This window comes from Myotis lucifugus, unplaced genomic scaffold (assembly GCF_000147115.1).
Source record: "Myotis lucifugus unplaced genomic scaffold, Myoluc2.0 scaffold_104, whole genome shotgun sequence".
In the NCBI taxonomy this organism is placed as follows: Eukaryota; Metazoa; Chordata; class Mammalia; order Chiroptera; family Vespertilionidae; genus Myotis; species Myotis lucifugus.
Window position 1 is genome coordinate 2,182,457 of NW_005871152.1, and position 23,884 is coordinate 2,206,340.

The 23,884-nt window shown below is 37.5% G+C and overlaps 1 protein-coding gene across 4 annotated transcripts in view; it reads right to left on the reverse strand.

Moving 5' to 3' along the window:
• SLC36A4 (solute carrier family 36 member 4) overlaps window positions 1–18,932 on the reverse strand; it is a 50,790-nt gene extending 31,858 nt beyond the window's left edge. Inside the window, exons 1-6 of one of the 4 annotated variants that reach the window (XM_006092759.2) lie at window positions 18,899–18,932; window positions 12,648–12,771; window positions 10,941–11,031; window positions 9,572–9,660; window positions 7,711–7,806; window positions 5,242–5,326 (exon numbers count right to left, since the gene is read on the reverse strand). In XM_006092759.2, the coding sequence (XP_006092821.1) occupies window positions 5,242–5,326; window positions 7,711–7,806; window positions 9,572–9,660; window positions 10,941–11,031; window positions 12,648–12,771; window positions 18,899–18,917 (504 nt within the window). In that variant the 5' untranslated portion in view covers window positions 18,918–18,932. Of the gene's footprint in view, window positions 1–5,241; window positions 5,327–7,710; window positions 7,807–9,571; window positions 9,661–10,940; window positions 11,032–12,647; window positions 12,776–17,799; window positions 17,861–18,898 lie in introns of those variants that run through there. The other 3 variants (XM_014459174.2, XM_023757274.1, XM_014459175.2) reach the window with 3 other exon arrangements.
• Between the last annotated feature and the right edge of the window lie 4,952 nt (window positions 18,933–23,884).

Genomic DNA, 23,884 nt, shown 5'->3' on the forward strand with positions numbered 1-23,884 from the left:
AATTTAAGGATATTAAAATAGGACACTCTTCTTTGCAAAATAATTTTTACCATACTGTGAACAGAAAAATGACTAGAAAATGATGAGGGTAGATTTACTAACTCATTTTGAAGCTTTGTGACTAACCATGATGCTTCATGATCCTGCAAAGGCTTAATCTGCTTCTGAGACCATCAGAAGAGGCGGCTTACTGTCTAGAATGGCCACTGGTAGGCTACTTCAGCTTACTTTCTTCACAGCAGAAAGCTCCAAGTGCCTCTTAGAAATGTACAGTAGCCCAAATAAAATTTAGAAATCATAGTAGCTTTAAAACTGTTGTAAAAATCAATTGTTTTTACATGATCATCATATCCATAAGTATTTATTAAGAATCCACTAAATTCATGCATGGCCATATGTTAGACAGTAGATAAATTTTTGTTAAAGAAAAAACCTTCTTTAAGATAAGTCAACTTTACCTTAAAATTTATTCAGCCACTTTTATAAACTAATATTCAGTTTTCAAAAGAGATACAATGATTTATAGGATCCATGTATTACAATGTGTCTCTGATTCAATTAATCACATAACCCAACTCACTAATATAGTAATGAAATGACAGAGAACTTTAAAAACAATTTTAAAAATTCACAGCAGAGACTGATCTTACTATAATTTAAATACCAGTGAAAATCTATTTGCCCCCAACACTGTACCCTCTTTTGAGCATAACTTATCAAGTTTCTGAATACATAAAATTTCAAGAACCAGATTCTATACTAATAAATAGCAAGTATTTTTATTTACTTATTTTTTAAATATATTTATAAATAATATTGATTTCAGAGAGGAAGGGAGAAGGAGAGAGAGATAGAAACATCAATGATGAGAGAATTATTGATCGGCTGCCTCCTGCACACCCCCTACTGGAGATGGAGCCTGCAACCCAGGCATATGCCCTTGGCCAGAATCGAACCTGGGACCCCTCAGTCCGCAGGCTGAAGCTCTATCCACTGAGCCAAGCCAGCTAGGGCGAATAGCAGATATTTTTAATAGAGTACTTTCTATGTATCTATACAGCATCTCATTTAATTCTCAAAACAGCTCTCTGAGGTGGGTGGTAGTATTAATTTCAATTTATAGTTGAGGAAGCTGAGGTTTATGGAGGGTAAAAAAAAGCTTACATAATTTCAAGTCAGTAAGTGTTGGTTGGAGAATTCAAACCTAGGCTTGAGACTCCAGAATCTAGCTTGTAAGAGCTACATGTTGACCTGATAAAATACTGCCGCCCTGCCCAAGTAGCCACCTGGCTTCCCCTCCAACATCTCTCTCTCTACATAGATTAAGTATTAACAGGCCAACAAATTAGAAGTTCAGAACAGATTCTCATGTGATTAACAATTCAAGTGTTAACTTTAATTTTATACTTAATAATCCACAATAAACACCTAAAAATGTACAAATCATCTTCAACTGCAGGGAATGTATCTACTAGTTTTAAATTATATAGGCAATTTCTTACTCATACTGGACTGTAAGGTTACACCATGCACCACTTAAGAAATGTATAGCTTACATTAATCTTGTAAGTGGCCATCAAAACTTTGTATTTTATTTTCTATCATTTGAAATAGAAGCTAAACTGGTAAGCACAATGCTTGGCTCTTAAGAAGATATTTTATTTGTTGACTCAATTTTCTCAGTAGCCAAATTATTTGGAGCCAAATACTTTTGCATCAAAGAAGTAACTCCAATAATCAGATTAGATATTGATCAAAGTTAGGTGCTAACAAGGATAGCTGGCAAGAGAAAAGCAGTTACATAACCAGTTTTAAAAATGTTTTTTTGAATCATGAGGTGCTTGGGAATCTGAAATTAATTCTATCACAAATATCTCATAATTTAGTATTCTTTGGCAGAACAATAATTATAAAAATTTTCAGGATTAAAAAATAAAATAAAAGTGTAGATACATACCTAGAGCAAGATTCAGGTAAACATTTGAGTCCTTTGGTGCCCTCTAGAGACAGAGATTGGCTATCTAATAGGACTTCCTATGATCTCACATGTTTACCAAAATGCAAAACACTGAAATAAATATTATAAAATAAAATTACTAAATTCAGTTGTTTCCAGTTAGAGCTCAAATTGATTAAAAATCACTACTTATTAACTTTTTTTTCAATTATTCAGTAATCTAATGGTTAAAATTTCAAAGCAGGTTATGTTTTTCAGCAAAGCTAAAATCAAAATCAAAGCCATAATACCCTACATTTGTATGCTGCTTGACAGTTTACAAAGGCTTTCACAACCCTTTTGTCAGCTGAACCTCACAATAAGGGAACAAGGGGAGCTTTTATTACTATTCCCATTTTACAAACAAGGAAACTGAGACTTGAGTAGGGATAAGGGGATCTTGCCCAATGAGTGCGTTAAAACTGAGAGAGCAGGGATTTGAATTCAGATCTTTTGACTCTAAAGTCCATACCAAATCTTTTTATTTAATCTAATATCCCTTCCCAACTCTTCATTTCTCATAAGGCCCATATATACTATTTCATCTCTCTGAAATGTTCTAGAGTATCTTAGAGTAAGAACCAAGAGGAGCTATAACCACAATGGACTAAATCATGGCGAGCACTATGGCTTTTTCACCCCCCAATTGTCCACGGTGGTGTAATGAGACAGCCATATAGCAGCTGCAGAGCAGGAGGTTCACACATCTGTATAGCAACTAAACCCTTACTTCTTTAGTTTGATGAAATACTACACTTTCAATTTTATGTGGATTAAGGCGGTAATAATCTTACCATTTTTAACTGTAACAGTAATAGTAATTGATAAGGTTTGATCAACCTGAGTGTTGGTAAAGTTTGATCAAACTACCAGAGACTGCTATCAGATGTAAGAGAGCACCTCTGGAGAGAGTGGAAATCTCTGATGCTGCTGTTTCAGTGACCATCTGTCTGCTGTGCGGAGGTGACATGTTCATCATTCCTTTCCATTTTTCTCAAGTCTCAATGAACGTCTTTTTCCATGTTGCCCGTTATTTCTCACAAGGCCTTTCATCTTTCTATCCATAACAGGCATTCTTCTTACCTCCCAGAGCATCACTTTTCTACCTGGTGTTCTAGCACACGTGCAAATGAGTTAATTTCTTCTATTTACCTTTGGAAGCAACTGATAGTATTTTGTAGGAGAACGTCACCAATCCTAAGCTTCAGATATTCATTTTATGTACTTTATATACTCTTTATGTCACACACACACACACACACACACACAAAACTAAAATCAGACAGTGTTCTGTCCAGTGATGAGCAATGAATATACTGGGTGGCAGCTGTGTCAGACTTAAATTTCAACCTAATTTATATGACTTAGGGCACATTACTCACATATGGCAAGACTCAGTTTCCTCATTCATAAAATGAGCATAGTATTTACATTATATTACAGAGTAGTTGTAAAGATTAAATGATATAGCTTATAAATATAAAATTATAAGGCATCATTAGCATTATTCATAAATTCAAATCAAGCTTTTTGGTTGCTCTCTTAGGAGATAATAAAAAAGATACAGTATACTACCATGTTGCACAATCCTAGAAAGGCATCATTTCCATTGTATTCTACATAAATGATTGGTAAGATGATATGTCTTATCAGTTCTTGACAATAAATAGCCTCTCAACTGAGTTAGTAGTCCTAGAAAATTGCAACTTGTGAAGTTAACTACTTGCAAAATTAAAAGTACATCATCTATAATGAGTAATGCTAATGAAAGCATCAATTCTCTCTTTTATAAAAGGGGGTTTGATTCAATAAGCCTTTCCAACAATAGAAATCTAAGCCAGTGGCTTTAGCAAACTATGGCCCAAAGACCAAATCCAGCCTATTTTTGCAAATACAATTTTATTGAAATACAGCCATATCTATTTGCTTATGTAGTGTTGTTTACGGCTGAGTTGAGACAAAGGCCATATGGCCAGCAACACTGAAAATACTTATTATCTGGCCTTTTACAGAAAAGTGTGCCAATCCCTGGTCTAAATATAAAATATTCTTTTTTTTCTGGTGGTTTACTGTTTATTATTCTGTTCCTCCCCAGTTCCTCCTGCATGTAGGGGGCTCAAAATGTTAATGAAAAGATTCGTTATGATTTGGTATATGAAGTAAATCTTCTCTTCCATCCCACTTGCTTACTTATACTATATGACACATTTATCAGTTCTTTTCTTTTTTTTTTTGTCAAACTACAGCGGGAAGGCTGGGGAGGGTTGGGGGGTGGGAAGGGGGTAAGAGATCAACCGAAGGACTTGTATGCATGAATATAAGCATAACCAATGGACATAAGACACTGGGGGGTATGGGAGGCCAGGGGACTGTCAAGGGGGGGAAAAAGAAGGAGAATATGTAATACTCTTTGTAATACTTTAAGCAATAATATATAAATAAAATAAAAAAATAAAGTATTCTTTATACTTAGAAAAATGAATCAGATATACTTATATGTATACATACGGGTTCTTTAGAAAACAGTCACATTATAATTTTGCATTAAAATACCTAGAAGACAAGTACTACATATTACTATGTAAAATGCCTAGTATTGCACCATACACATGTGGATAATAAATTCTATTAATTAAAATAAAGAAAGAGCAGGGTGTAATGTAGGAATAATAAAGGCAAACTACCAGTGAAAGCACATACAGAAATGTGCTCTGTCACTGTTTTGATAGAGGAGCTTTTTATTTCAGTGCTTTGCATATTTGTTCAAATCGACAGTCCCTATTAAAACTGCAAACCACTTCCTCTTGAAGCAAATATTTACATATGGAGAAAATTAAAAAACACTGTACACTTCTGGACATAGCATCTTTTTAGACCATGGCAATAATTGTTGCATTTTAGTAATGTCCACTTTTGTACTTCACTCTTTAGGCCGCCGGCTAAAGCCTTATATATGTCTTTATAAAACATCAACGTAAAGAATATGCTCCTGAACATCTGTGTACCTAAAATTTGAGTAGCTAAGACTCAGTAAATTGTGCCTGCGAACAAGCATTATTGATATAATGATAAGAAAAGTAAGATCAGCAATAGCAGAAATCCAACTAAAGAAAAATCTACAAAGAAACATAATTAATGAAAGAAACACATTTGCATATTTGGCCATGGCTTACTCAGAGGAAACATGATGCTATAATTATGGCATTGGAAGAAAATGATTTCAATAACTGGAGAAAAATACTTACTTGTTTCACATTTTCAGCTAAGAAGACAATATAAACACTACAGAATCCCAGCTGTGTTATCACCAGAAAAAAGTCAACCACACTCCTAAAAAGACAAACCCACAAATGATTATTAATAAGAGCTGCTGAAATATCAATATATATTTTCTTTTTAACTACTTAAAAACATTATAATAGTGTATATTCTTTTCACATCCTTAAAATAAAAATTAAAATATTTATTTTCTATAAAAAGCATACTGTTATGATCAGTATATCACTACAATTATTACTGAGCAAAAGAATGTTTCATTAAGTTAAAAGGCCAAAATTTTCCCATCACTTATTTCTGAAATTCAACAGTTTGTGAGTATATACTTATAAAATAATTTAATGAAAACATTTCTTCTTTTAGATTAAGCACAACTCTTCTACTTCTCAAGATATTTTTCAGATTAACCCAGTGTATTTCCCAAGCCTCCCAGCTTCATGTCATTTGCAAATATCATGAGCATACTCTCTACTATCAAATCACTAATAATATGGAATAGGAGAGGACTAAGGGCATGGCCCTAATCATGCCATCGGAGACCTCTTCAATAGCTTAGCTCTGTTCTTATTTTCTAAAGAGATATCTATAAAATTCCAGCTACACAAAATAGTGTAGGAGGAAGGGAAAGGGATATCACCAAATTAGCATTCTTTGGGTATGGCAGTTGATCAAGTCACAAATTTGTCTACATGTTAATATATAGCCCATACTTCTCAATCTTTTTCATCCTCACCCGAGGATATTTTTATTGATTTTAGAGAGAGAGGAAGGCGGGGGGGAGGGACATCAACGTGGGAGAGAAACATCAATCAGTTGCCTCCTGTATGTGCCCCAACTGGGGATCAAACTGGCAACTTATGTATGCATCCTGAGCAGGATTCAAACCCACAACCTTTTTGGTGTACAGGACAACACTCAACCAACTGAACCACTAGGCCAGGCAATATTCTCAATTTTGTTCTGGGAACAATAAGTGACTACAATAGCATCTCATCTGACCATCAATGTCAAGCTGTCAAATAATCTGGTCTACCAATCTACAGATCCTCCTTCTGCCATTTGAAACTAAAAGAGCCCTTGCCTGTATCTTCATTCTGGCCCTATCTCTACAGTTGTCCATGGTTCTTCAGGTACCTCTTTTGGAAGTAATCTTGGTACCCTGAAATGAATTCAAGTTTCTTCTAAGGAATTACATTTAAGTATTCCCCTTAAGGTCTCTTCATTCATCTTTGACTTTAGTATCCCACCAATAATCATTCCAACCACTTCTATGTGAAGCCATTCTTTTGATAGAAAAAACAGACACAGCTGCCTCTGGACTGGAGCAGGAGGAAGAAGATACAATTTGGGGGGCAAATCCGTAGGGCCTGAAACTGTTTTCTTCCTTTTCCTACTCAGCATATCAAGAACTCTCAGCAGCTCATAAATACATCTAAACCCCTGAAAATCCCTAGAAAGGCCACATTTAACCATAAACCATTAACACTATTCTTTTTATTCTTTTAATTTTCACTGCACATATCATTTGTACCACACTTTGCATTTTGTTGATCACCTATGCTTATTTTTCCAGGGCTGTATTCATCTCACTTTGATTAGCCATGTCCACCAATGATAGAGTTATATTTAACCAGTAAGATAAGAATATCCTAAAATGCATACTTCAGATGTCTTCTAAGCATGTAGCTAAACAGCATAATTTTGTTTGAAATAATGAGATCACAACTTTTTTCTTTTCCTTGAAAAATGAATGAACATGATTATATCATACTAGAGGCCCGATGCATGAAATTCGTGCAAGAGTAGGCCTTCCTTCCCCCAGCTGCCGGCACCGGCTTCCCTCTGGCACCCGGGACCTGGGCTTCCCTCGCAGCCCCAGCTTAATCCGGAAGGACATCTGGTCTAATTAGCATACTATGCTTTTATTAGTATAGAACAGGGGTCCTCAAACTTTTTAAACAGGGGGCCAGTTCACTGTCCCTCAGACCGTTGGAGGGCTGAACTATAGTTTAAAAAAAAATTATGAACAAATTCCTATGCACACAGCGGCGGCAAAAACACCCGGTGGGCCGGATAAATGTTTTCGGCAGGCCGCATGTGGCCCGCGGGCCATAGTTTGAGGACCCCTGGTATAGAAGTTTGCCAGGTGCTTCATAAATATTATTTAAACTACTGTAGTAAGCTTGTGAAGCAAGTATTATTATAAACTCATTTGATAGTGAGAAAACTAAAACAAAATAATTTGTCCAGGGTCATAAAATTGAAAAATGGTAGAGTTGAGATCTGATCCCAAGTCTGTCTAACTTTAAAGATTATGTTTATTCCCCCAACTTTATCATACTTTTATTCATGTATAAATTAACAGCATTTATAGGTTAAAATACTTAAAATTAATGTAATTTCAATAACCAGATATTAATAATATAGCAAGCACTTACCGTCCCCATGCTGCTTGCTTCTGAAGACAACTCCAAGGACTTACTTCCATAGCAAAGCTCACAGTGTCACTATAGCCTAATGTTGACTTTTTAAACCTGTAATGTAATGACATACATGTATGTGAAAAAAAAAAAAATTCCAGTAGGTTCATAAATCCTTCCCTTTAAAAGACATCAAATAAATGGGAATTAATGACTCTAAGGCTATTCCCTGACAGTTTTTTTGAAATTTCAAGATCTGCATAAAGTATGTCTCATGAAATTTAAAAATTTTATCTGTCCTTATTACCAATATATTAGTTTTATCTACTGTTGAAGTTTATATATTTGTAGAATTCATATAACAATAGTTGTGCTTCACAGATTTAAATATTTCAATTACCTAAAAACATTGTTCATGCTTAAATTATTCCATTCTTAGAATAGCATTACTTAATACATCTGTACAGGGCTTTACAATATATTTTCACATAACCTATCTTCTTTAATCCTCAAAGTAGCCCCATGAGGTAGGTATTATTTCCCCAAGTCCTCTTTCCCACTTTTCTTTCAAGTATACATTGTTATTTAAAAATCATAAATGACTTGCCCACAGTTTTAAGAACATTTAAAACAACAAGAGTTAAAGATTAGAATATTAGTTTACTATTCCTAGCCAATTTGGCTCAGTCAAGGGCCATGTTGTAGGCTCGATCTACAGCCCCATTAAGGCACGTGCAGGAGACAAGCAATCAACATGTCACTTTCACACTGTGTGTCTCTCCCCGTACCTTCCAATCTCTCTCTAAATAATAAAAAAAAAATCAATGGAAAAATACCCTTGGGTGAGGATTAACAACTATAACAAAGAATTTTAGTTTACTAGAATAGACAATATTTATTTTTTAAAAGTGGTCCATTGTAAAGTAGAAGCATTTCATGATAAAAGATAAAGAAAAAGAATATTATTTTATGGACTATCTACCAATCCACATATCAGCAAAGAACACTAAAGTCACTATACCCCAAACTGAATTACTAACAAATTGGAGATCATTACACTATAACTAAAAACAGTACTGCTTCCTCCATTTCCCCATATATCTTTCCTGATTTTCTCATTTACACTAAATAAAAGAAACCATTCTACGACTGATAGGGCAATATATTTATTTAATTTATTTTGAGAGAGAGAGAGAAAGAGAGAAACATCAATTTGTTGTTCCACTTATTTATGCATTCATTGATTGCTTCTTGTATGTGCCCTGACTGGAAATTGAACCTGCAACCTTGGTGTGTCAGGATGACACTATAACTAACTGAGCTACCCAGCCAAGGCCAATAAGGCTATATTTCACTTTATCGTTTTTTGTTAATCATCACCTGAATATATTTTTTCCACTGATAATTAGAGAGAGTGGAAGGGAAAGAAGGAAGGGGAGGGGGGAGAAGGAGGGGGAGGAAAAAGGGAAGGAGATGGGGAGAGAGAGCATAAGAAAGAGAAACAACGATGTGAGAGAGACACATTGATTGGTTGCCTCCCACAAGAGCCCCAACCAGGGCTGGGGATCGAACCTACAACCCAGGTACATGTCCTTGAAATCGGGTCCACAAGCGTTTGGTGCGTGGGCCTTTGCTCTAACCACTATACAACATGGGCTAGAGCAAGGCTATATTTTAAAATAAGTAAATATATTCTGACCAGATTTCAACCATATGAAATGCTACCATTTTCCAAATTCATTATCTTAAACTTGTCTATATAATAGATTACAGGAAATACAACTGCTAGTTGAAAAGCAGTGTAGAAATGTAAGACTATCTATTGTTTTAAATAATTACACAGCTTCAAAATAAATAGACTTAATGAATCCACATTTACCTCTGACAGAGAAAGTGACTGCAACGCACCAAAATGTGCATACAGTGAACAGAAATAATTCCTATAAACACAAGGCTGATTGGTCCAAGCTGTAGGGGAAAAATTAAAAGGTTGACATATTTAAGTTTAACAAAATTTAAGTTGCCTTATAAGCAATAAGACAACAAACTATGCATTTGCCAATAAATATTTGTTGGACAAAATGATTAAATATTTTTAATGGAAAAACTAATAAACTGGATATAGAAAGAATTCCAGTAATACTTAAATTACCACATATAATTCCATCTTATCAACTTGGCTGTCTAAACCTATGAATAGAGTATAGCTAGATATGCAACAAAGTAGGACGGAATACATATTATTTAACATGAGACAGCAAGTCTATCACTACCAGTGCCCCACCAAAATAATTACATGCAACTATGAATCATTATCTAAAACAGCGGTCGCCAACCTTTCGGACCTCACAGACCACCAGTGATCTGCAGACCACCTGTTGGCGACCGCTGAATGACTAAAATAGCACTCTTATCTATCTGGGATTGTGGGCAATCCATTTCTTCTATAGACTGCTTATTGAGCACTTACTATGTGTGAGGAACTGTGCCTAGAAAATAACTATTTGAAAAAGTGGTACATAAACTTCAAGTATTTATTACTAAAATTAAAGTTATTCTTGGGTTGCTGAGACACAGACAAAATATTGCCAAAGTTCATTTTATAATTAGAAAATTTTAAGTTTCTCTAAATTAGAGTGAACAAAGTCAAATGCAGAGAAAGATGATATTAAAATTGTTTTTTAGAAAACTAGTCATTTAAAAAAGGGTTAAATATAATTTCATTACTTCTTAAGTGAATTCTCTCCTATCTAGAGTCTCTGCAACAACTATAATAATTGGTTCTAAGACTTAAATATTTGTTTTCAAAACATGTTATTCCTTTTAACTATTGTTCTTGAAATCTGAAAACTACATATTTTATTCTGAATCTAAAAAACTATAAGTTCACTAATATCTTCTCTATAAATAAATGTGCTGACATGTGTACACTGCTTACTAGTAAATCACTGAAAATCCAAGAATAATAAGATATAAACATACCTGTAAACTCAAATACTAGTTTAGGATCTTTCTGTCAAATAATACATATTACTAATTAAGTAGAAATGAAAAGAGTAATTAACTGTCATTTTTGGTTAGATACTATTATCATAATTGGCATAACTTTATCAATACAATGGCTGAATGATTATTTATCACCTGACCATGTTTTAGTTGACTAGGTCAGATGTTAATTTGTGGTAATCTTTGCTGTAAATGAAGACTGATAGCTGTGTGGTAACTACAGAGCACAATGATAATCTTACCACGATGCCTGCATTTTTTATGGCCAATGGAAGTCCTAAAAGGCCAGTTCCAATATTTCCTTTAAGAAGATGCATAAGAGTTTGTACAAATCTGAAAAGTGAAAGTTGTAAGATTTAAACATTTTAGAACAAAAGCTATTAAAATCACATGATCATGGTTTTAGCATTAGGAGATAACTAAAAATTAATCTAGGCAAGGAATCAACATTTCCATTCAACCAGAAGTTAAATGGGCCAGAAGTCATATTTGGTTCAAGTCCCATCTTTGCCATTTAAAAGTAAAATACAACTGACTGAATTTTTTAATAGTGGTTTTAATTTATTTTCCAAAAAAAAAGAGTTCTCAACACTACCTAAGAACTTGACCAGATAAATAAAATAAAGAATAAAAATACAATAAAAGTAAAATACCTAGGATTATTATGGAGACTAAGTGAGATATTTAAGTAAAATTATTTTTGTACATATCTATAATAATAAAAGCATAATATGCTAATTAGACCAGATGTCCTTCTGGATGTCCTTCCTTCCAGACAAAGCCACAGCAGGCGGGGGCCAAGGCAGAGGCGGCAGAGGCCCCCAGCTGTGGCGGCAGGCAGGGGCCGGGGCCAAGGCCCTTACACAAATTTCATGCATTGGGCCTCTAGTTAAAGTAATAAAGAAAAGGTAATTTTCTCATAAGACTCTTTGCTGCTATAATATTCAGAACAATACTGAAGATTATATAGCTAGGTTGGTAAGATAGCAATTTACTGACATTGTCTATGTAATTATGGTACTAAACATATTTGATCTATGATCTATGATGAACATAAGAGGAAGTTAATTAAAAGAAAAAACATACAAGTTTTAAAACAATGTGTATCATCAGGTAAGATAAAAACTGGTTAACTTTTAGACTATGAACTCCCTAAGGCAGTGGTCGGCAAATTGCGGCTCACGAGCCACATGTGGCTCTTTGGCCCCTTGAGTGTGGCTCTTCCACAAAATACCGACTTCTGCGCATGGGCCACGAAGTTTCAATCGCACTGTACGTGCGCGCCCGCACGTGGTATTTTGTGGAAGAGCCACACTCAAGGGGCCAAAGAGCAGCATGTGGCTCGCGAGCCGCAGTTTGCCCACCACTGCCCTAAGGGGTTTCACCTAAGAAAAGTTTCCTCTTAACAGGCATTTGAAGGAGGTCTCTTGACCAAGAAAAAAATAAACTAGGAAGACTAGCACAAACTTTAAACTTAGAAAATAAAAATGCTTAAAATTTTTTAGTTTATGCTATTCTTTTCTTATCAATTAAAACATTACTTTGCTAAATCATTAATTACTCCTAGAATAAGAACTCACTCAAATCTATTAATGATAAAATAAGAAAAGTTTTAAAAAGTTCAACTGCATAACGAAGGGTTTACTACCTACCTCCCACGATCTAACTCCTATTTCAGAAGCAACTTCTCTTAAAATTTATATCCTCTCAATCAGATCTTCCTTCAAGATCCATAACCTTTGATATGTATCATCATTGGAGTAATTCCTATACACTACTCTGTAATTTAGATGTAGTTGTTCTTTCCCAAATAGACTATCAACACCTTAAGGGCGGGAACTATGTCTTATCCATCTTTGTCTTCTGTACTATCTAGTAGGGCCCCTCGCCCATAGAAGATTACCAAGTATATACTGAATGAAAAGGAGACATGTAACCATAACACTTACGAAATGCCCTCTTGATCATCAAGCTGGTAATGCTTCTGAACAGGTAGGAGCTCTTGCTCATGTTCTTCATCTGATGTCCCATCAAAATTCTGCTCATTTATTAAGGGCCTCATTACATCCATATCTTTAAAGAGAAAAACAAAGAACTCCACTATTATTTTTAAAAGTGGGATAAAGCTAGTATAAATTAATTTTTAAGTAGTATATACCACTGGTACTCATCTTTACTATTTCTACCATAAGTTAATGCACATTAATATCCTGAGTTTTAGTACAGCGGGGCCTTGACTTACGAGTTTAATTCATTCCGTGACGGAGCTCGTAACTCAAATTACTCGTATGTCAAATCATAAAGTGAACGAGTGAGACACGTGATGCTGGGCTGATGTTGTGGCATTCACTGTGACGTTCGCTGTGCCAACTAGCGGTGGGGTATCTGAAGCTGGCTCGTAACCCAAATTTTAGCTCGCAACTCAAAGTAAAAAATCGGCCAAGAGACAGCTCGTATCTCGAAAAACTCGTTAGTCGGGACACTCGTAAGTCAAGGCCCCACTGTATATTTAAAAATAAACAACTAGACTTATTTGCTGGACATTTTGTTTGGACTAAGCAGTGCAAAATGAAAAGCATAAGTATTCAATGCAAAATGTTTTCTGCTTTGTCTACATGAGGTTTACAGTAAAGGTCATAGAATTATGAAAAATGTGAAGAATAACGAAATGAATTTTTATCTCGTTAGCTGCAAATCATACTATATATACAACTAATCATATTTTTAAATACTTAAAATTATAAGTCCATTCCAACCATTACATTTTTAGAACCAAAATTTGCACTTATATATATAGCAATTTTTAGCATGATTTTGCTCCTTTCAGGGAGAAAAGCAACACTAGCCATCACTTTCTGTCCTGTTCTAGTAAAATTTACTAAATTCAGATTTATTGAGATGACTGATATGCATTAGTAAAGTCTGAAGTACAGGATAGTTTAAGGACATGAAAGTTTGTTCCATTCAAATACAATAAACCTACATAACAAAGAGCTGAGGCAAACAAAATGATTTAGTTGGGAATGACTGACATAACTTTTAAAACTTTTTATTTTTGAATACTTTCAAATTTACATTAAATTTTCAAGAATAGTACAAAACTTCTACAGACACCAATTTTTAACACCTTTCCTATCAGTTAGTAGAGAATGCATACAAGTAAAATTGACCATTACTAGTATAAAACGATGTGTTAAAAACTCTGTTATAGGGGGATTGTAGGATGCTCTGGGACACTTAGGAGAGAGACTTGAGCCTGATTTGGGGTTAAGGAAGGTTGAGCCTGTAATTTTACATAGGATAGTCACTGAGAAAGTGTGATTTTAAAGAAGACCTGAGGAGGGGTGAGAGTGGACACTGTAGCTATCTCAGAGAAGAGCAATCAGGCAGTGGGAACAACAAAGGCAGAGGCTCTAGCGATGTGGAGAGTCTGGTGTGTTTAAGTAGGAAGGAGGCCAGAGTAGCCAGAGAGGGGCAAGCAAGGGGAGTGCAGTGGGAGAGGAGATCAGAGCACTACAAAGAGCTGACAGCATACAGCCTTGTAGACCACACCAATGGACATGAAGGCCACTAGAGCAGTGTTGACCAGCAGACATACAATGTGAGCCACAAACATAATTTAAATTTTCTAATAACCATATTTCTTAAAAAAGGAAAACAGCAACAAGTGAAATTAGTAATGTATTTTATTTAATCCAATATATCTAAAGTATTATCATTTCAACATGTAATTAACATAAAAGATTATTAACAAGATATTTTACACTCTATTTTTCATACTAAGTCCTGGAAATCCAGTGTATATTTTATATATACAGTCTATTTTAATTTGGACAAACCACATTTCAAATGCATATATGGCTAAAGGCTACCATACTAGACAACACCACAGTAGAGAGTTTTGTGCAGAGGAATGACATGATCTGATTATATTTTAACCAGGATTTTTCTGGGCCTATCTCTGCATTGTGTCAAATGAGAGTAATAACTTCTATCTCACAGGGTTTCACGATAATGAAATGAGATCATGTATATGAAGCATGGAGCCTAGCCCCTGGCACATAGTAATCAATAACTACTAGTTTCCCCCCCTTCTAATAAAATGATGTATTAGAAGCAAATTATGCTACATAGAATTTTTAAATGTTTAAATGTAAAGCTTTGACAAGAAATTAATTTACTAATAATAGTAATTCTGAGCATTTATGAGCTAATACTGAATCTACAAAGATAAACAAAATGTGTTATGCCAGCCAGAAAGAAATAGATAATAGTAAAGGAGACAAATATTTTAAAAACCTAACATAATAAAAGCTTTAACAGTTAAAACATGTGAAATAAAATCACACAAACTAATTAAAAATCATAAAATCCAATTTGCATTATACATAAAGTCTATTATTTGCCAATGTCGTGCTGTAGTTTTTGGCCAAGTGCTGAATTGAAAACCTCTGAAAAATGCTATGTGATTACTGTAAGTAAAAGTTAACACTACTTTATAAAATACTATTAAACAATGGATGTCAAGCTACCTAGACCTAATTATTTCTATTTATACATGGAAAACTTATAAATGGACATAGCTTTAGTCAGTATTATACACTATACTTTATACCCATATGTATACATTAGTGGTGCATACAATTGGAACATTCTTAAATTATGTAGTGCTTCTATGCTGTCTTATATTGTACAGACAATTATTTCAACCTCAATTTCCTAAAGTCAAGCTAAATTTCCAGTTTTAATCAGAAAAATCACAATTTAGTAATATGTATTGAAACCTTAAAATGTTTATCCTTTTCACCTGATAATTCCACTTCTGAAAAGCTAGTATATGGAGAAAAGAATTTCTGCACGAAGATGTTAATTGAAACATAACTTATGTTAAATATTTGGAAACAATCTAAATGTGCAACAATCAGGAAATTGCTAAATTAACTACACAGTGCATCCACTATGTAAAGTATTACAATATCACTAAATTATGGTTTTGAAGTCTCAGTAAAACAGGCAAAAGTGTACCATATGCTGAGTGGGAAAGAGCTGAATAATTACAGCATGAGTACAATAATGTTTTGTTTGTTTTATTTTTTGAAGATTATTTTTGCTGGATACAGAATTCTAGGTTGGCAGAATTGTTTTCAGCATTTTAAAATGATTCATTTCTTGTCTTCTAGCATCCATTGGATAATGTTTTAAGACAGGAAATATATCAAAATGCTAATAAGTTAACAAGGATCTCAAATGGACAATGAGATCCTAAGTATATTTTTCTATTTTTCTCTGGAAAATGTAAAAAAAAAAAAAAAAGAAGAAGTAATAAATTCGGCTACTTTTATAACACCAAAATAAAGGAAATAATTTACTTATATTTTGGCAATGGACAAATGAAAAGAAAGTAAAAAATAGTTTATTTAAAATAATATAATATTGCCACTAAATCTGTAAACTAGTATCTATATAAGATGGGAACAGTAACCATTTTACTCACTTCTGAGGTGGAGAAATACGCACAGCAAGAAAACTTCCAGAGGTCCCCATAGTCTATGAAATGAAATGCAGACCTTACACTATTTATAAAGCTTAAGGAAACCTGTATCTTAACTCCTCCACCAGTGCTTTCACGCGTGATTTTTAAAATTCCTTTTTAAATGAAATATTTGGTCACTGTATGTAGACAATCAGGAAATATATAGATAAGCATCATTTTTGTAATTAAAATTACCGCACCCCCTAGAACAGAGGTGGGCAACCCCTGTGACGCGTGTCAAACATGGCACGCCAGTAACTTTTGCTGGCACGCAAAACCCTCTTATAATCTTCCATTTACAATTTTTTTCTTAATATCGACTTTTTATTTTTCAGATAAATTCAGTGTAGGTGCATCTTAGATAAATAATTTTACATAACAAGTTATCTTAAAGACCATAGACATGGATTGATGAGAGAGGGGAAGAGCAATTTCTATGCCTCTGCCTTAACTCTCCCTGCCTTCCTAGATCCGACCAGTGTTTTGGTTTCATCCACATACGCTTGTGAATCTTTGTTCTCAGTGATGAATTTTGTTAAGTCTCGTAATAGGAGTAGCCTGACTGATGAAAGTAGTAGCTCGTGCATATCTCTGAAGGTCACGAAATATAAACCTGATGTAAAATCTCTGTCATCAGTGATGCAGCAGCAAAAGTCTCATTGATAATATCAAACGGAGTCATAAAGTTTTCTGTCGGACTATCAGTGTGCATGTATACATTAAAAAATAAATGTATTTTTCATCATCATATACTGTGTTTTTGTCGCTCGAATGAATTTTATTATTTTTTCAAGGTTCTTCACATAGGTACACCTTAAGAGTTATCAAGTAGGCGTAACATGTTCTCAAAAAATTAGGGTTGGCACGCAGAAGAATTTTGAGTCAGAGATTTTGCTGGTTTGGGCACGCACTCACAAAAAGGTTGCCCACCCCTGTCCTAGTTCATAGATCAGGCAACACTCAGTCACTGAGCCGGTCAGGCTGTGCATTTTTAAGGATAAATCATTATAGTACTCTTACCAACAATGCATGAGGATGCACATTTCCCCACATACTCACCTAGATAGGTTATTGATGAATTTAAAAGTCAAATAATGTTGTAGAATTATGCCCCTGAAACCTGTGTAATTTTGTTAATCAGTGTCATCCCAATAAATTCAATAAAAAGAAAAAAGAAAAGTCAGAGAAACCTGGGTTCATATCTGGGTTATGCCATTAATGAACTTAAATTATTTTATCTATAAAATGGGGATAACAGTAGCACCTACCTCACCCCACTGTTGTGAGGATTAAAGAAGATAATGCATATATGTAAAGCACTTACTTAACACACTATGCGATCCACAGCAAACATTCAATAAAATGCTGAGTTTATTTCTACCATTATTATGACTTAAAAGATATCAAACTGAAGTGCCCTGCACATTATTACAGGAATGTCAACCAACTAGTTACTGCAATAAAGTGTTTCTTTAAAACTCAATTTCTTTTTTAATCATTTAGCATCAAATTAAAATATCCCTAAATACTAGTATAATGCATTTAACTAAGAGGAACAATATCTTTACCTTTGTTTTCCCTTTGGCAGCTGGAAACCATAAGGGTGTTGTACATTCCCTGGCTGGCGGTGATGTGTACACACAGCGCACCCCGCCCCCCGCGCACACGGAGAAAGGGTGGCTGAGCTGCTGCTCCGACTGACTCGTAACCAAGGGAACACAGTAAATCCTAATCAAGGCCTTCAGTGGGGTTAGCCACGTATACGCAAACAGTTCCAATTAAAAAGGTAAATACAGTGGGGGCCTTGACTTACGAGTGTCCCGACTAACGAGTTTTTTGAGATACCAGCTGTCTCTCGGCTGATTTTTTGCATTGAGTTGACAGAGTAATTTGAGTTAAGGAGCTCCTTAAGGAGCTCGGTCTCTGAACGAATTAAACTCGTAAGTCAAGGCCCCACTGTAATTATGGAAGGAAATGCCTGTTCTTTCTTCATCCTGATAAAATTTAAACATAATTGCTTCCAAGACTCCTGACTACAGGTGCTCCGCGACCCTACCTTATCTGCATATTCTCCCCACCTGATGTGAAACTGCTCATCCTTGAATGTAGGTAACTAACTAGAACTGCGGACGCTTGGCTGCCTATGTAAACATCCCCTTCTTGGAACTCTTCCCCGGCAACAGAGCCCAAATAAACATATCTTTCCTTAAATCTACAAAGGTTCCTATCTTCTCTTGGTTGAACACACACACACACCCCTGACGCCTTCGTAGACCCTCACATGGAGTCAGTAACCTCCTGAGCCTCAGCTTGTCTCGGGGAGGGTTTGCCTTGCTGGGTTTTAAATTCCAACCCGTGCCGAGCACAGTGCCTGGCACACAGAAGCACCAGGTGTTTTTCTTTCTTTTTCTTTTTTTTTTTTGAGGGGGGGGGGTTCTCTCGCGGACCTGCGCCGGCGCCCGCCCACGGCCCACGCACCCAGCCCGCCAGCCGGAGCATGCGCAGTGCGGCCGCCCGCCCCGCCCAGCGCAGGGGCGCGAGGGGCCCCCTGGAGGCTGCTGTCGGGGAAGGGTTCCCGGGTAGCAAACCCCAGTGAGGGGCGCCGGGCTGGGGAAAGGCCGGGTGACCGGAGGGGAGGGGCATCTGCAAAGATGACCTGGAACTTACATTTGAGGAGCCCGTCCATTTGCAGGGCTTCAGCTTTCCTTAAGACACACCTGAGAGGGTCCAAAGCGGGAGGGACTTGCCCTGTCCCTGCTGAGTTCAGACTGCTCCTGGTTATCCATCTCCACATGCCCCGATTTAGAGATATAGGAGGCACTCGGGTAGAATTTAATGTAGTCAAAAATTTCACTTTAAGGATTTTTCAATGTCCTTCAAAGGTACTTGACGTTAACCGCAGGGCTGAAGGGAAATAAAGGTTAAGAGTAATTATACTGATGCGGTGTCAAGCAGTCTTGAGCACTATGCCTGCATTGTCGTATTTAATTCTGATGAGAAACCTGTGAGATAATTCTCACGTTTCTATCCATTCTATAGATGAGGGAATCACGGCTCCGCACGTGGCAAAGCTGAAATTATACCTGCAGCCTGAGCTGGGGCTCACAGGTGGGTGCCAATAAATATTTAATGAATCAATGAAGCAAGCTTTTGATAGAATGGAAAGTGATTTTAACTTTTGACATTGCTTTCATTTTTTTTTCTTTTAATTTCATACTTCTTTAAAGTCAGGACACCAGACAACACTTTTTCTTTTTGTCAGTTCCATTTCAGTAGGGGTGTTCTTAGAAAAGTTGTGGGTTTTTTTTTTTTTGGGGGGGAGGGGTGTCTAATTTCTAGGATCACTGATGTAACTACATGATAATGGTGTTAAAGATTTAAAATTCCTGGATTAAAACTGTACACAATTACATAATATTTATGTATCTGTCCTCCTGCTGCATCCTTTGTAGATTTCACTCGTGGTAATGATGATTTGCCAAAACCCTTTGTTTTCTTTTAGATCACCCTCAATCATTCACACACATACAGCTGCAAACCCCAAAGAAAGGTTTTATTTAAAATGTTCCTGATACGTAACAAAGATGTAGGGGAGGAAGAGAAAAAAGAACTCTATCCAGGGTTACAACTTGAGGAGTGGTCCCTAACGCGAGTCAGGGTAGGGCACCTGGTGATAGGTCTGTGGGAGAGAAGACAGGCCTCACACAGGTCACTGCCCATAAAACTACCCCTTGGAATGAGAACACTTGAGACAGTATCTTGAAAGAGGAACTTTATCCGTTGAGTGTGAACAGGAATCAAAAGTCACTGTCTTGCAGTCTCAGCATCAGGAAAAGCAGATCTGTCCGTGTGGAAGGAAAAAGGCCTGAGCCTGGGCTGAGGCGGGCAACCATGCTCCGTCTTCACTGTGCAGGTAAGCCAAGTGATAGGGATGATCGTAAGAGCAAGAGAATTGTGGTTTTCATATGTCACTACTTGAGAAGATATTTACTGCCACTTCTGCTCCAGATCTTATAAACTGGAGACAGAGACATTATCAAGAATCAAACTGTGTGAACCCTGGAAATTTCTTTCTTTCCTTTCCTCACTTAAACTTCCTGGATCATATCTCAGTTACTTCCTTCTTTGTATCCATCTTTGTTCACATCTCTGTTACAGCACTTCTCCCCTTGTATAATTCTTATTTCCCTGTCTGAGGCTTATGCTACACTGTGAGTCCCTGCAGGAGAGAAGCTGTAGATCCTTCACCTTCCTTCTAGTGCAGCCGTGGGCAAACTACGGCCCGCGGGCCGGATCCGGCCCGTTTGAAATGAATAAAACTAAAAAAAAAAAAAAAAAGACCGTACCCTTTTATGTAATGATGTTTACTTTGAATTTATATTAGTTCACACAAACACTCCATCCATGCTTTTGTTCCGGCCCTCCGGTCCAGGTTAAGAACCCATTGTGGCCCTCGAGTCAAAAAGTTTGCCCACCCCTGTTCTAGTGTTTCCATATCGTATCCTATATAACAGAAGGCCAGCAATCATAACGGCGTAATGACCAGAACGACCAATTGACCAGTTGCTACGAGGTGTATTGACCACCTCTCGGTCCCTCCCCCCGGCCTGCAGGCTCCAATCACTGGATGGCGAACAGGGAACCACGGGGAACCGGGGTGCGTGGCAGCAGGGCGGGACTGGGGGCTGGCGAGCAGGTGGAAGTCAGACCTCTTGGTCCCTCCTTCCGGCCCGCAGGCTCTGGTCGCTGAATGGCAAATGGGGAACCACAGGAAACCAGGGTGGGCAGTGGCAGGGCAGGACTGGGGACTGGTGAGTGGGCGGAAGATGGCCCTGATCGCAGGCTAGGCTAGGGACCCTACCCGTGCACGATTTTGTGTGCTGGACCTCTAGTCCTATATAATAAAGAGCTAATATGCAAATGGTTGTCACACCTTCATGCCATCACACCAGGGCAGGGGGACCTGAGGCCATGCCCCCTGCCCCAGGTGGGGGCCGAGGACCTGAGGCCGGGCCAGGGAACCTGAGATGGTGCCCCCGCCCCAGTACTGGGGCTGGGGGACCTGAGGCTGTGCCGGGGAACCTGAGACCGCACCCCCCACCTGGGTCGGGCTGGGGTATCTGAGGCTGTGCCCCCACCTTGTGGGGCTGGACGAGGGTAGGGCCAGCCGGGTCTGCGTCTCTCGTGATTCCGAGGTATGCGTGGGTGGGCTGAGACTTGACTCTGAGTCCCACGGCATGCCCCAGACTCTGACAGGAGGGAGATTTTCATATACATTTTACTAATTTTCTTTCACCTCTGACACTTCTATTATAGAAAAAGGGCAAATAGCAATATTAAAATATTTCCTCTAATTAATTCCCTTTTGATGTGCACGAATTTCATGCACCGGGCAACTAGTATCATATAATGACTTCGCTTTTCCTTGAATCATATTAAGGGTCTATAGGTATGTCTGTCTTATAGCAATCTTGCACCCACATAAAGCTGCATTTTCAATAAAGATAAAAATGCATTTTGCAAAACGTGCTAGTTTTTCACACCTGCTAGTGTGGCTGCAGAAACAGCTTCATGAAGTTCCTTTTTTTTTTTGCAATGGTCCTTCTACTGAATTCATTTATCTTGAAATGGCAGGCAACTGCAGCTGCAGACCTCAATCTATGGTACATATCAAGCAATTCAACTTCAATGTCCTGACTTTTCTCTGCTTCTTGGGGGCACTTCCAGCAGCATTAGTGCCACTTCGTATGGGTCCCATGGTGTTAGTCAAGGTTTACAGTATTGAACTCAACGGGATGAAAAGTACACAGGAGCCACGAGAGATCACTGTTTACTGCAACATGCACTTTCCTGGAGAGACAAACTGCTCACGGGGAGATGATTAGCATCACTGGGCGTCTTAATGGGATAATTGAGCTCACTGCAATAGCAATGGGAGGTGGCTACACAATTGTTACAGTATGTGCCGCGGTACATGTCAGGCAGTTCTGGTTTAATTACTGGGTCTTTACACTTGTTTACATTTCTCTCAACTGCAGATGGCGCCATGTATGGTCCGTGTTTGTAAGTTTTGATAAGTTTTAAGTCTTTATAATAGAGTTGTGTGTATTTTATGGTAGTAAATGATAAAATAGACTAGTGTCTACATATACTTTATGCATTCATGACATACCTAACTTTTCTTAATTTAAAAAAATATTTCTGGGCTACATGGTTTATCTGCGAGTTTTTTCAAATTGTCAGTTATCCAAAATTTTTTCTAATAGACTCATTGAAAAAAAATTCTGCAAACAAATGGACCTGTGCAGTTCGAAACGATGTTGTTCAGGAGTCACCTGTACTGTCTGTGTGGCAGGGAAAATACCACGCACGTGATGACGTTCTCCAGTTCCCCTCCAGATCCACTTTCGCCCCTTCTCCATCTTGCTCTGCGCCCAGAAGGCTCTCCTGTACAGAGGGCTTCAGTGGGCTTCCTTGAGCTCTGGCTTCCATTGGAGGTAGTGGAAGAGGTCATAGCACTGAGGCCAAGTGGGGCTGGCGCCCTCCCCACTGCAGGTTGGCTCTATTCCTCTATGGAAGCCACAGCGTCTGCGGGCAGCCCTCCCCTGGCTCCTGCAAACATTCCTTCCTGTTGCCTGTCCAGGCCTAGAGGTAGGCATGTCCTCCCTCCCCACCGCCTGCCCAGGGCACCGCATCATCCCCTCTTGATTTTCCTAAAAACCAGCCCAATGTCATTGTAAGTAGTTCCTCTGCCTGACTCCCCTCCATTAGCACTTTGTATGAGTGTGTCTGCTGTTTACTAGTGAGATCCTTATTATAAGTGCACATACACAAATAATCTCATTTATTTCACTAAAAAAACTTCAATGATTATCTGCATTTTATAAGTGAAGAAACTGAAATTAAGAGAAGTTAAGCAATTTGTTCAAAATGCAATAGCAGAGTCAAGATTCAACCGCACTGTCTCCAGAAACATGTATTCAGGCCATGGGGAATGACATTCCCATCCCAGAAAGTCCTTCAAATTTGGAATCCTATCAGCTCTCATCACCACCTCAATGACTTTGTCAGGATTGCTTACTGATAGAGGCCAGTCATTGCCAGGAAGGACAGCAATTATGGAAGCAGCTGATGCCTTGATTTAGGCCAAAAACCAAAACCACTGAGCAAAAAAATAAGCATGCTGGATGGAATGGTAGCAAGTGAGGGTCCCTTGTCATATGTCACTCACTTTGCCTATCCAGCAGCCTCTTCTCCTTTCTTCATGGTTGTTAAATTGGGAGCAGAATTTTCCGCAAACCGGTCCTCTGATCTTCCCTTCACCTTGCTCGGTCCCAGGAGTGTCCCACTGAGGATATACTGTCCTAGTAATGGGCCATCAGGTTGTAAATTATCCTGGAAAACTGTCCACGGAGGCTGCAGTTTTCTGTCATTTGGCAGTGGGCTTAACAATGGGGTAAACAATGGGGTAAAATGATAAGAGCAAAGTTAATTCAGGGTAGCCCCCTTAACTAGATTTTTGCTCTTCACCTCTTCTTTTGTAGTCATATCGAAAAGTTAAGAAGAGTTCTCACACCACAGTGGTCTAGTTAATTTTGTTAAAAGTAGTCTACTAGTAAATATGATAAGAAGGAAATCTAACTTGCGTTAAGC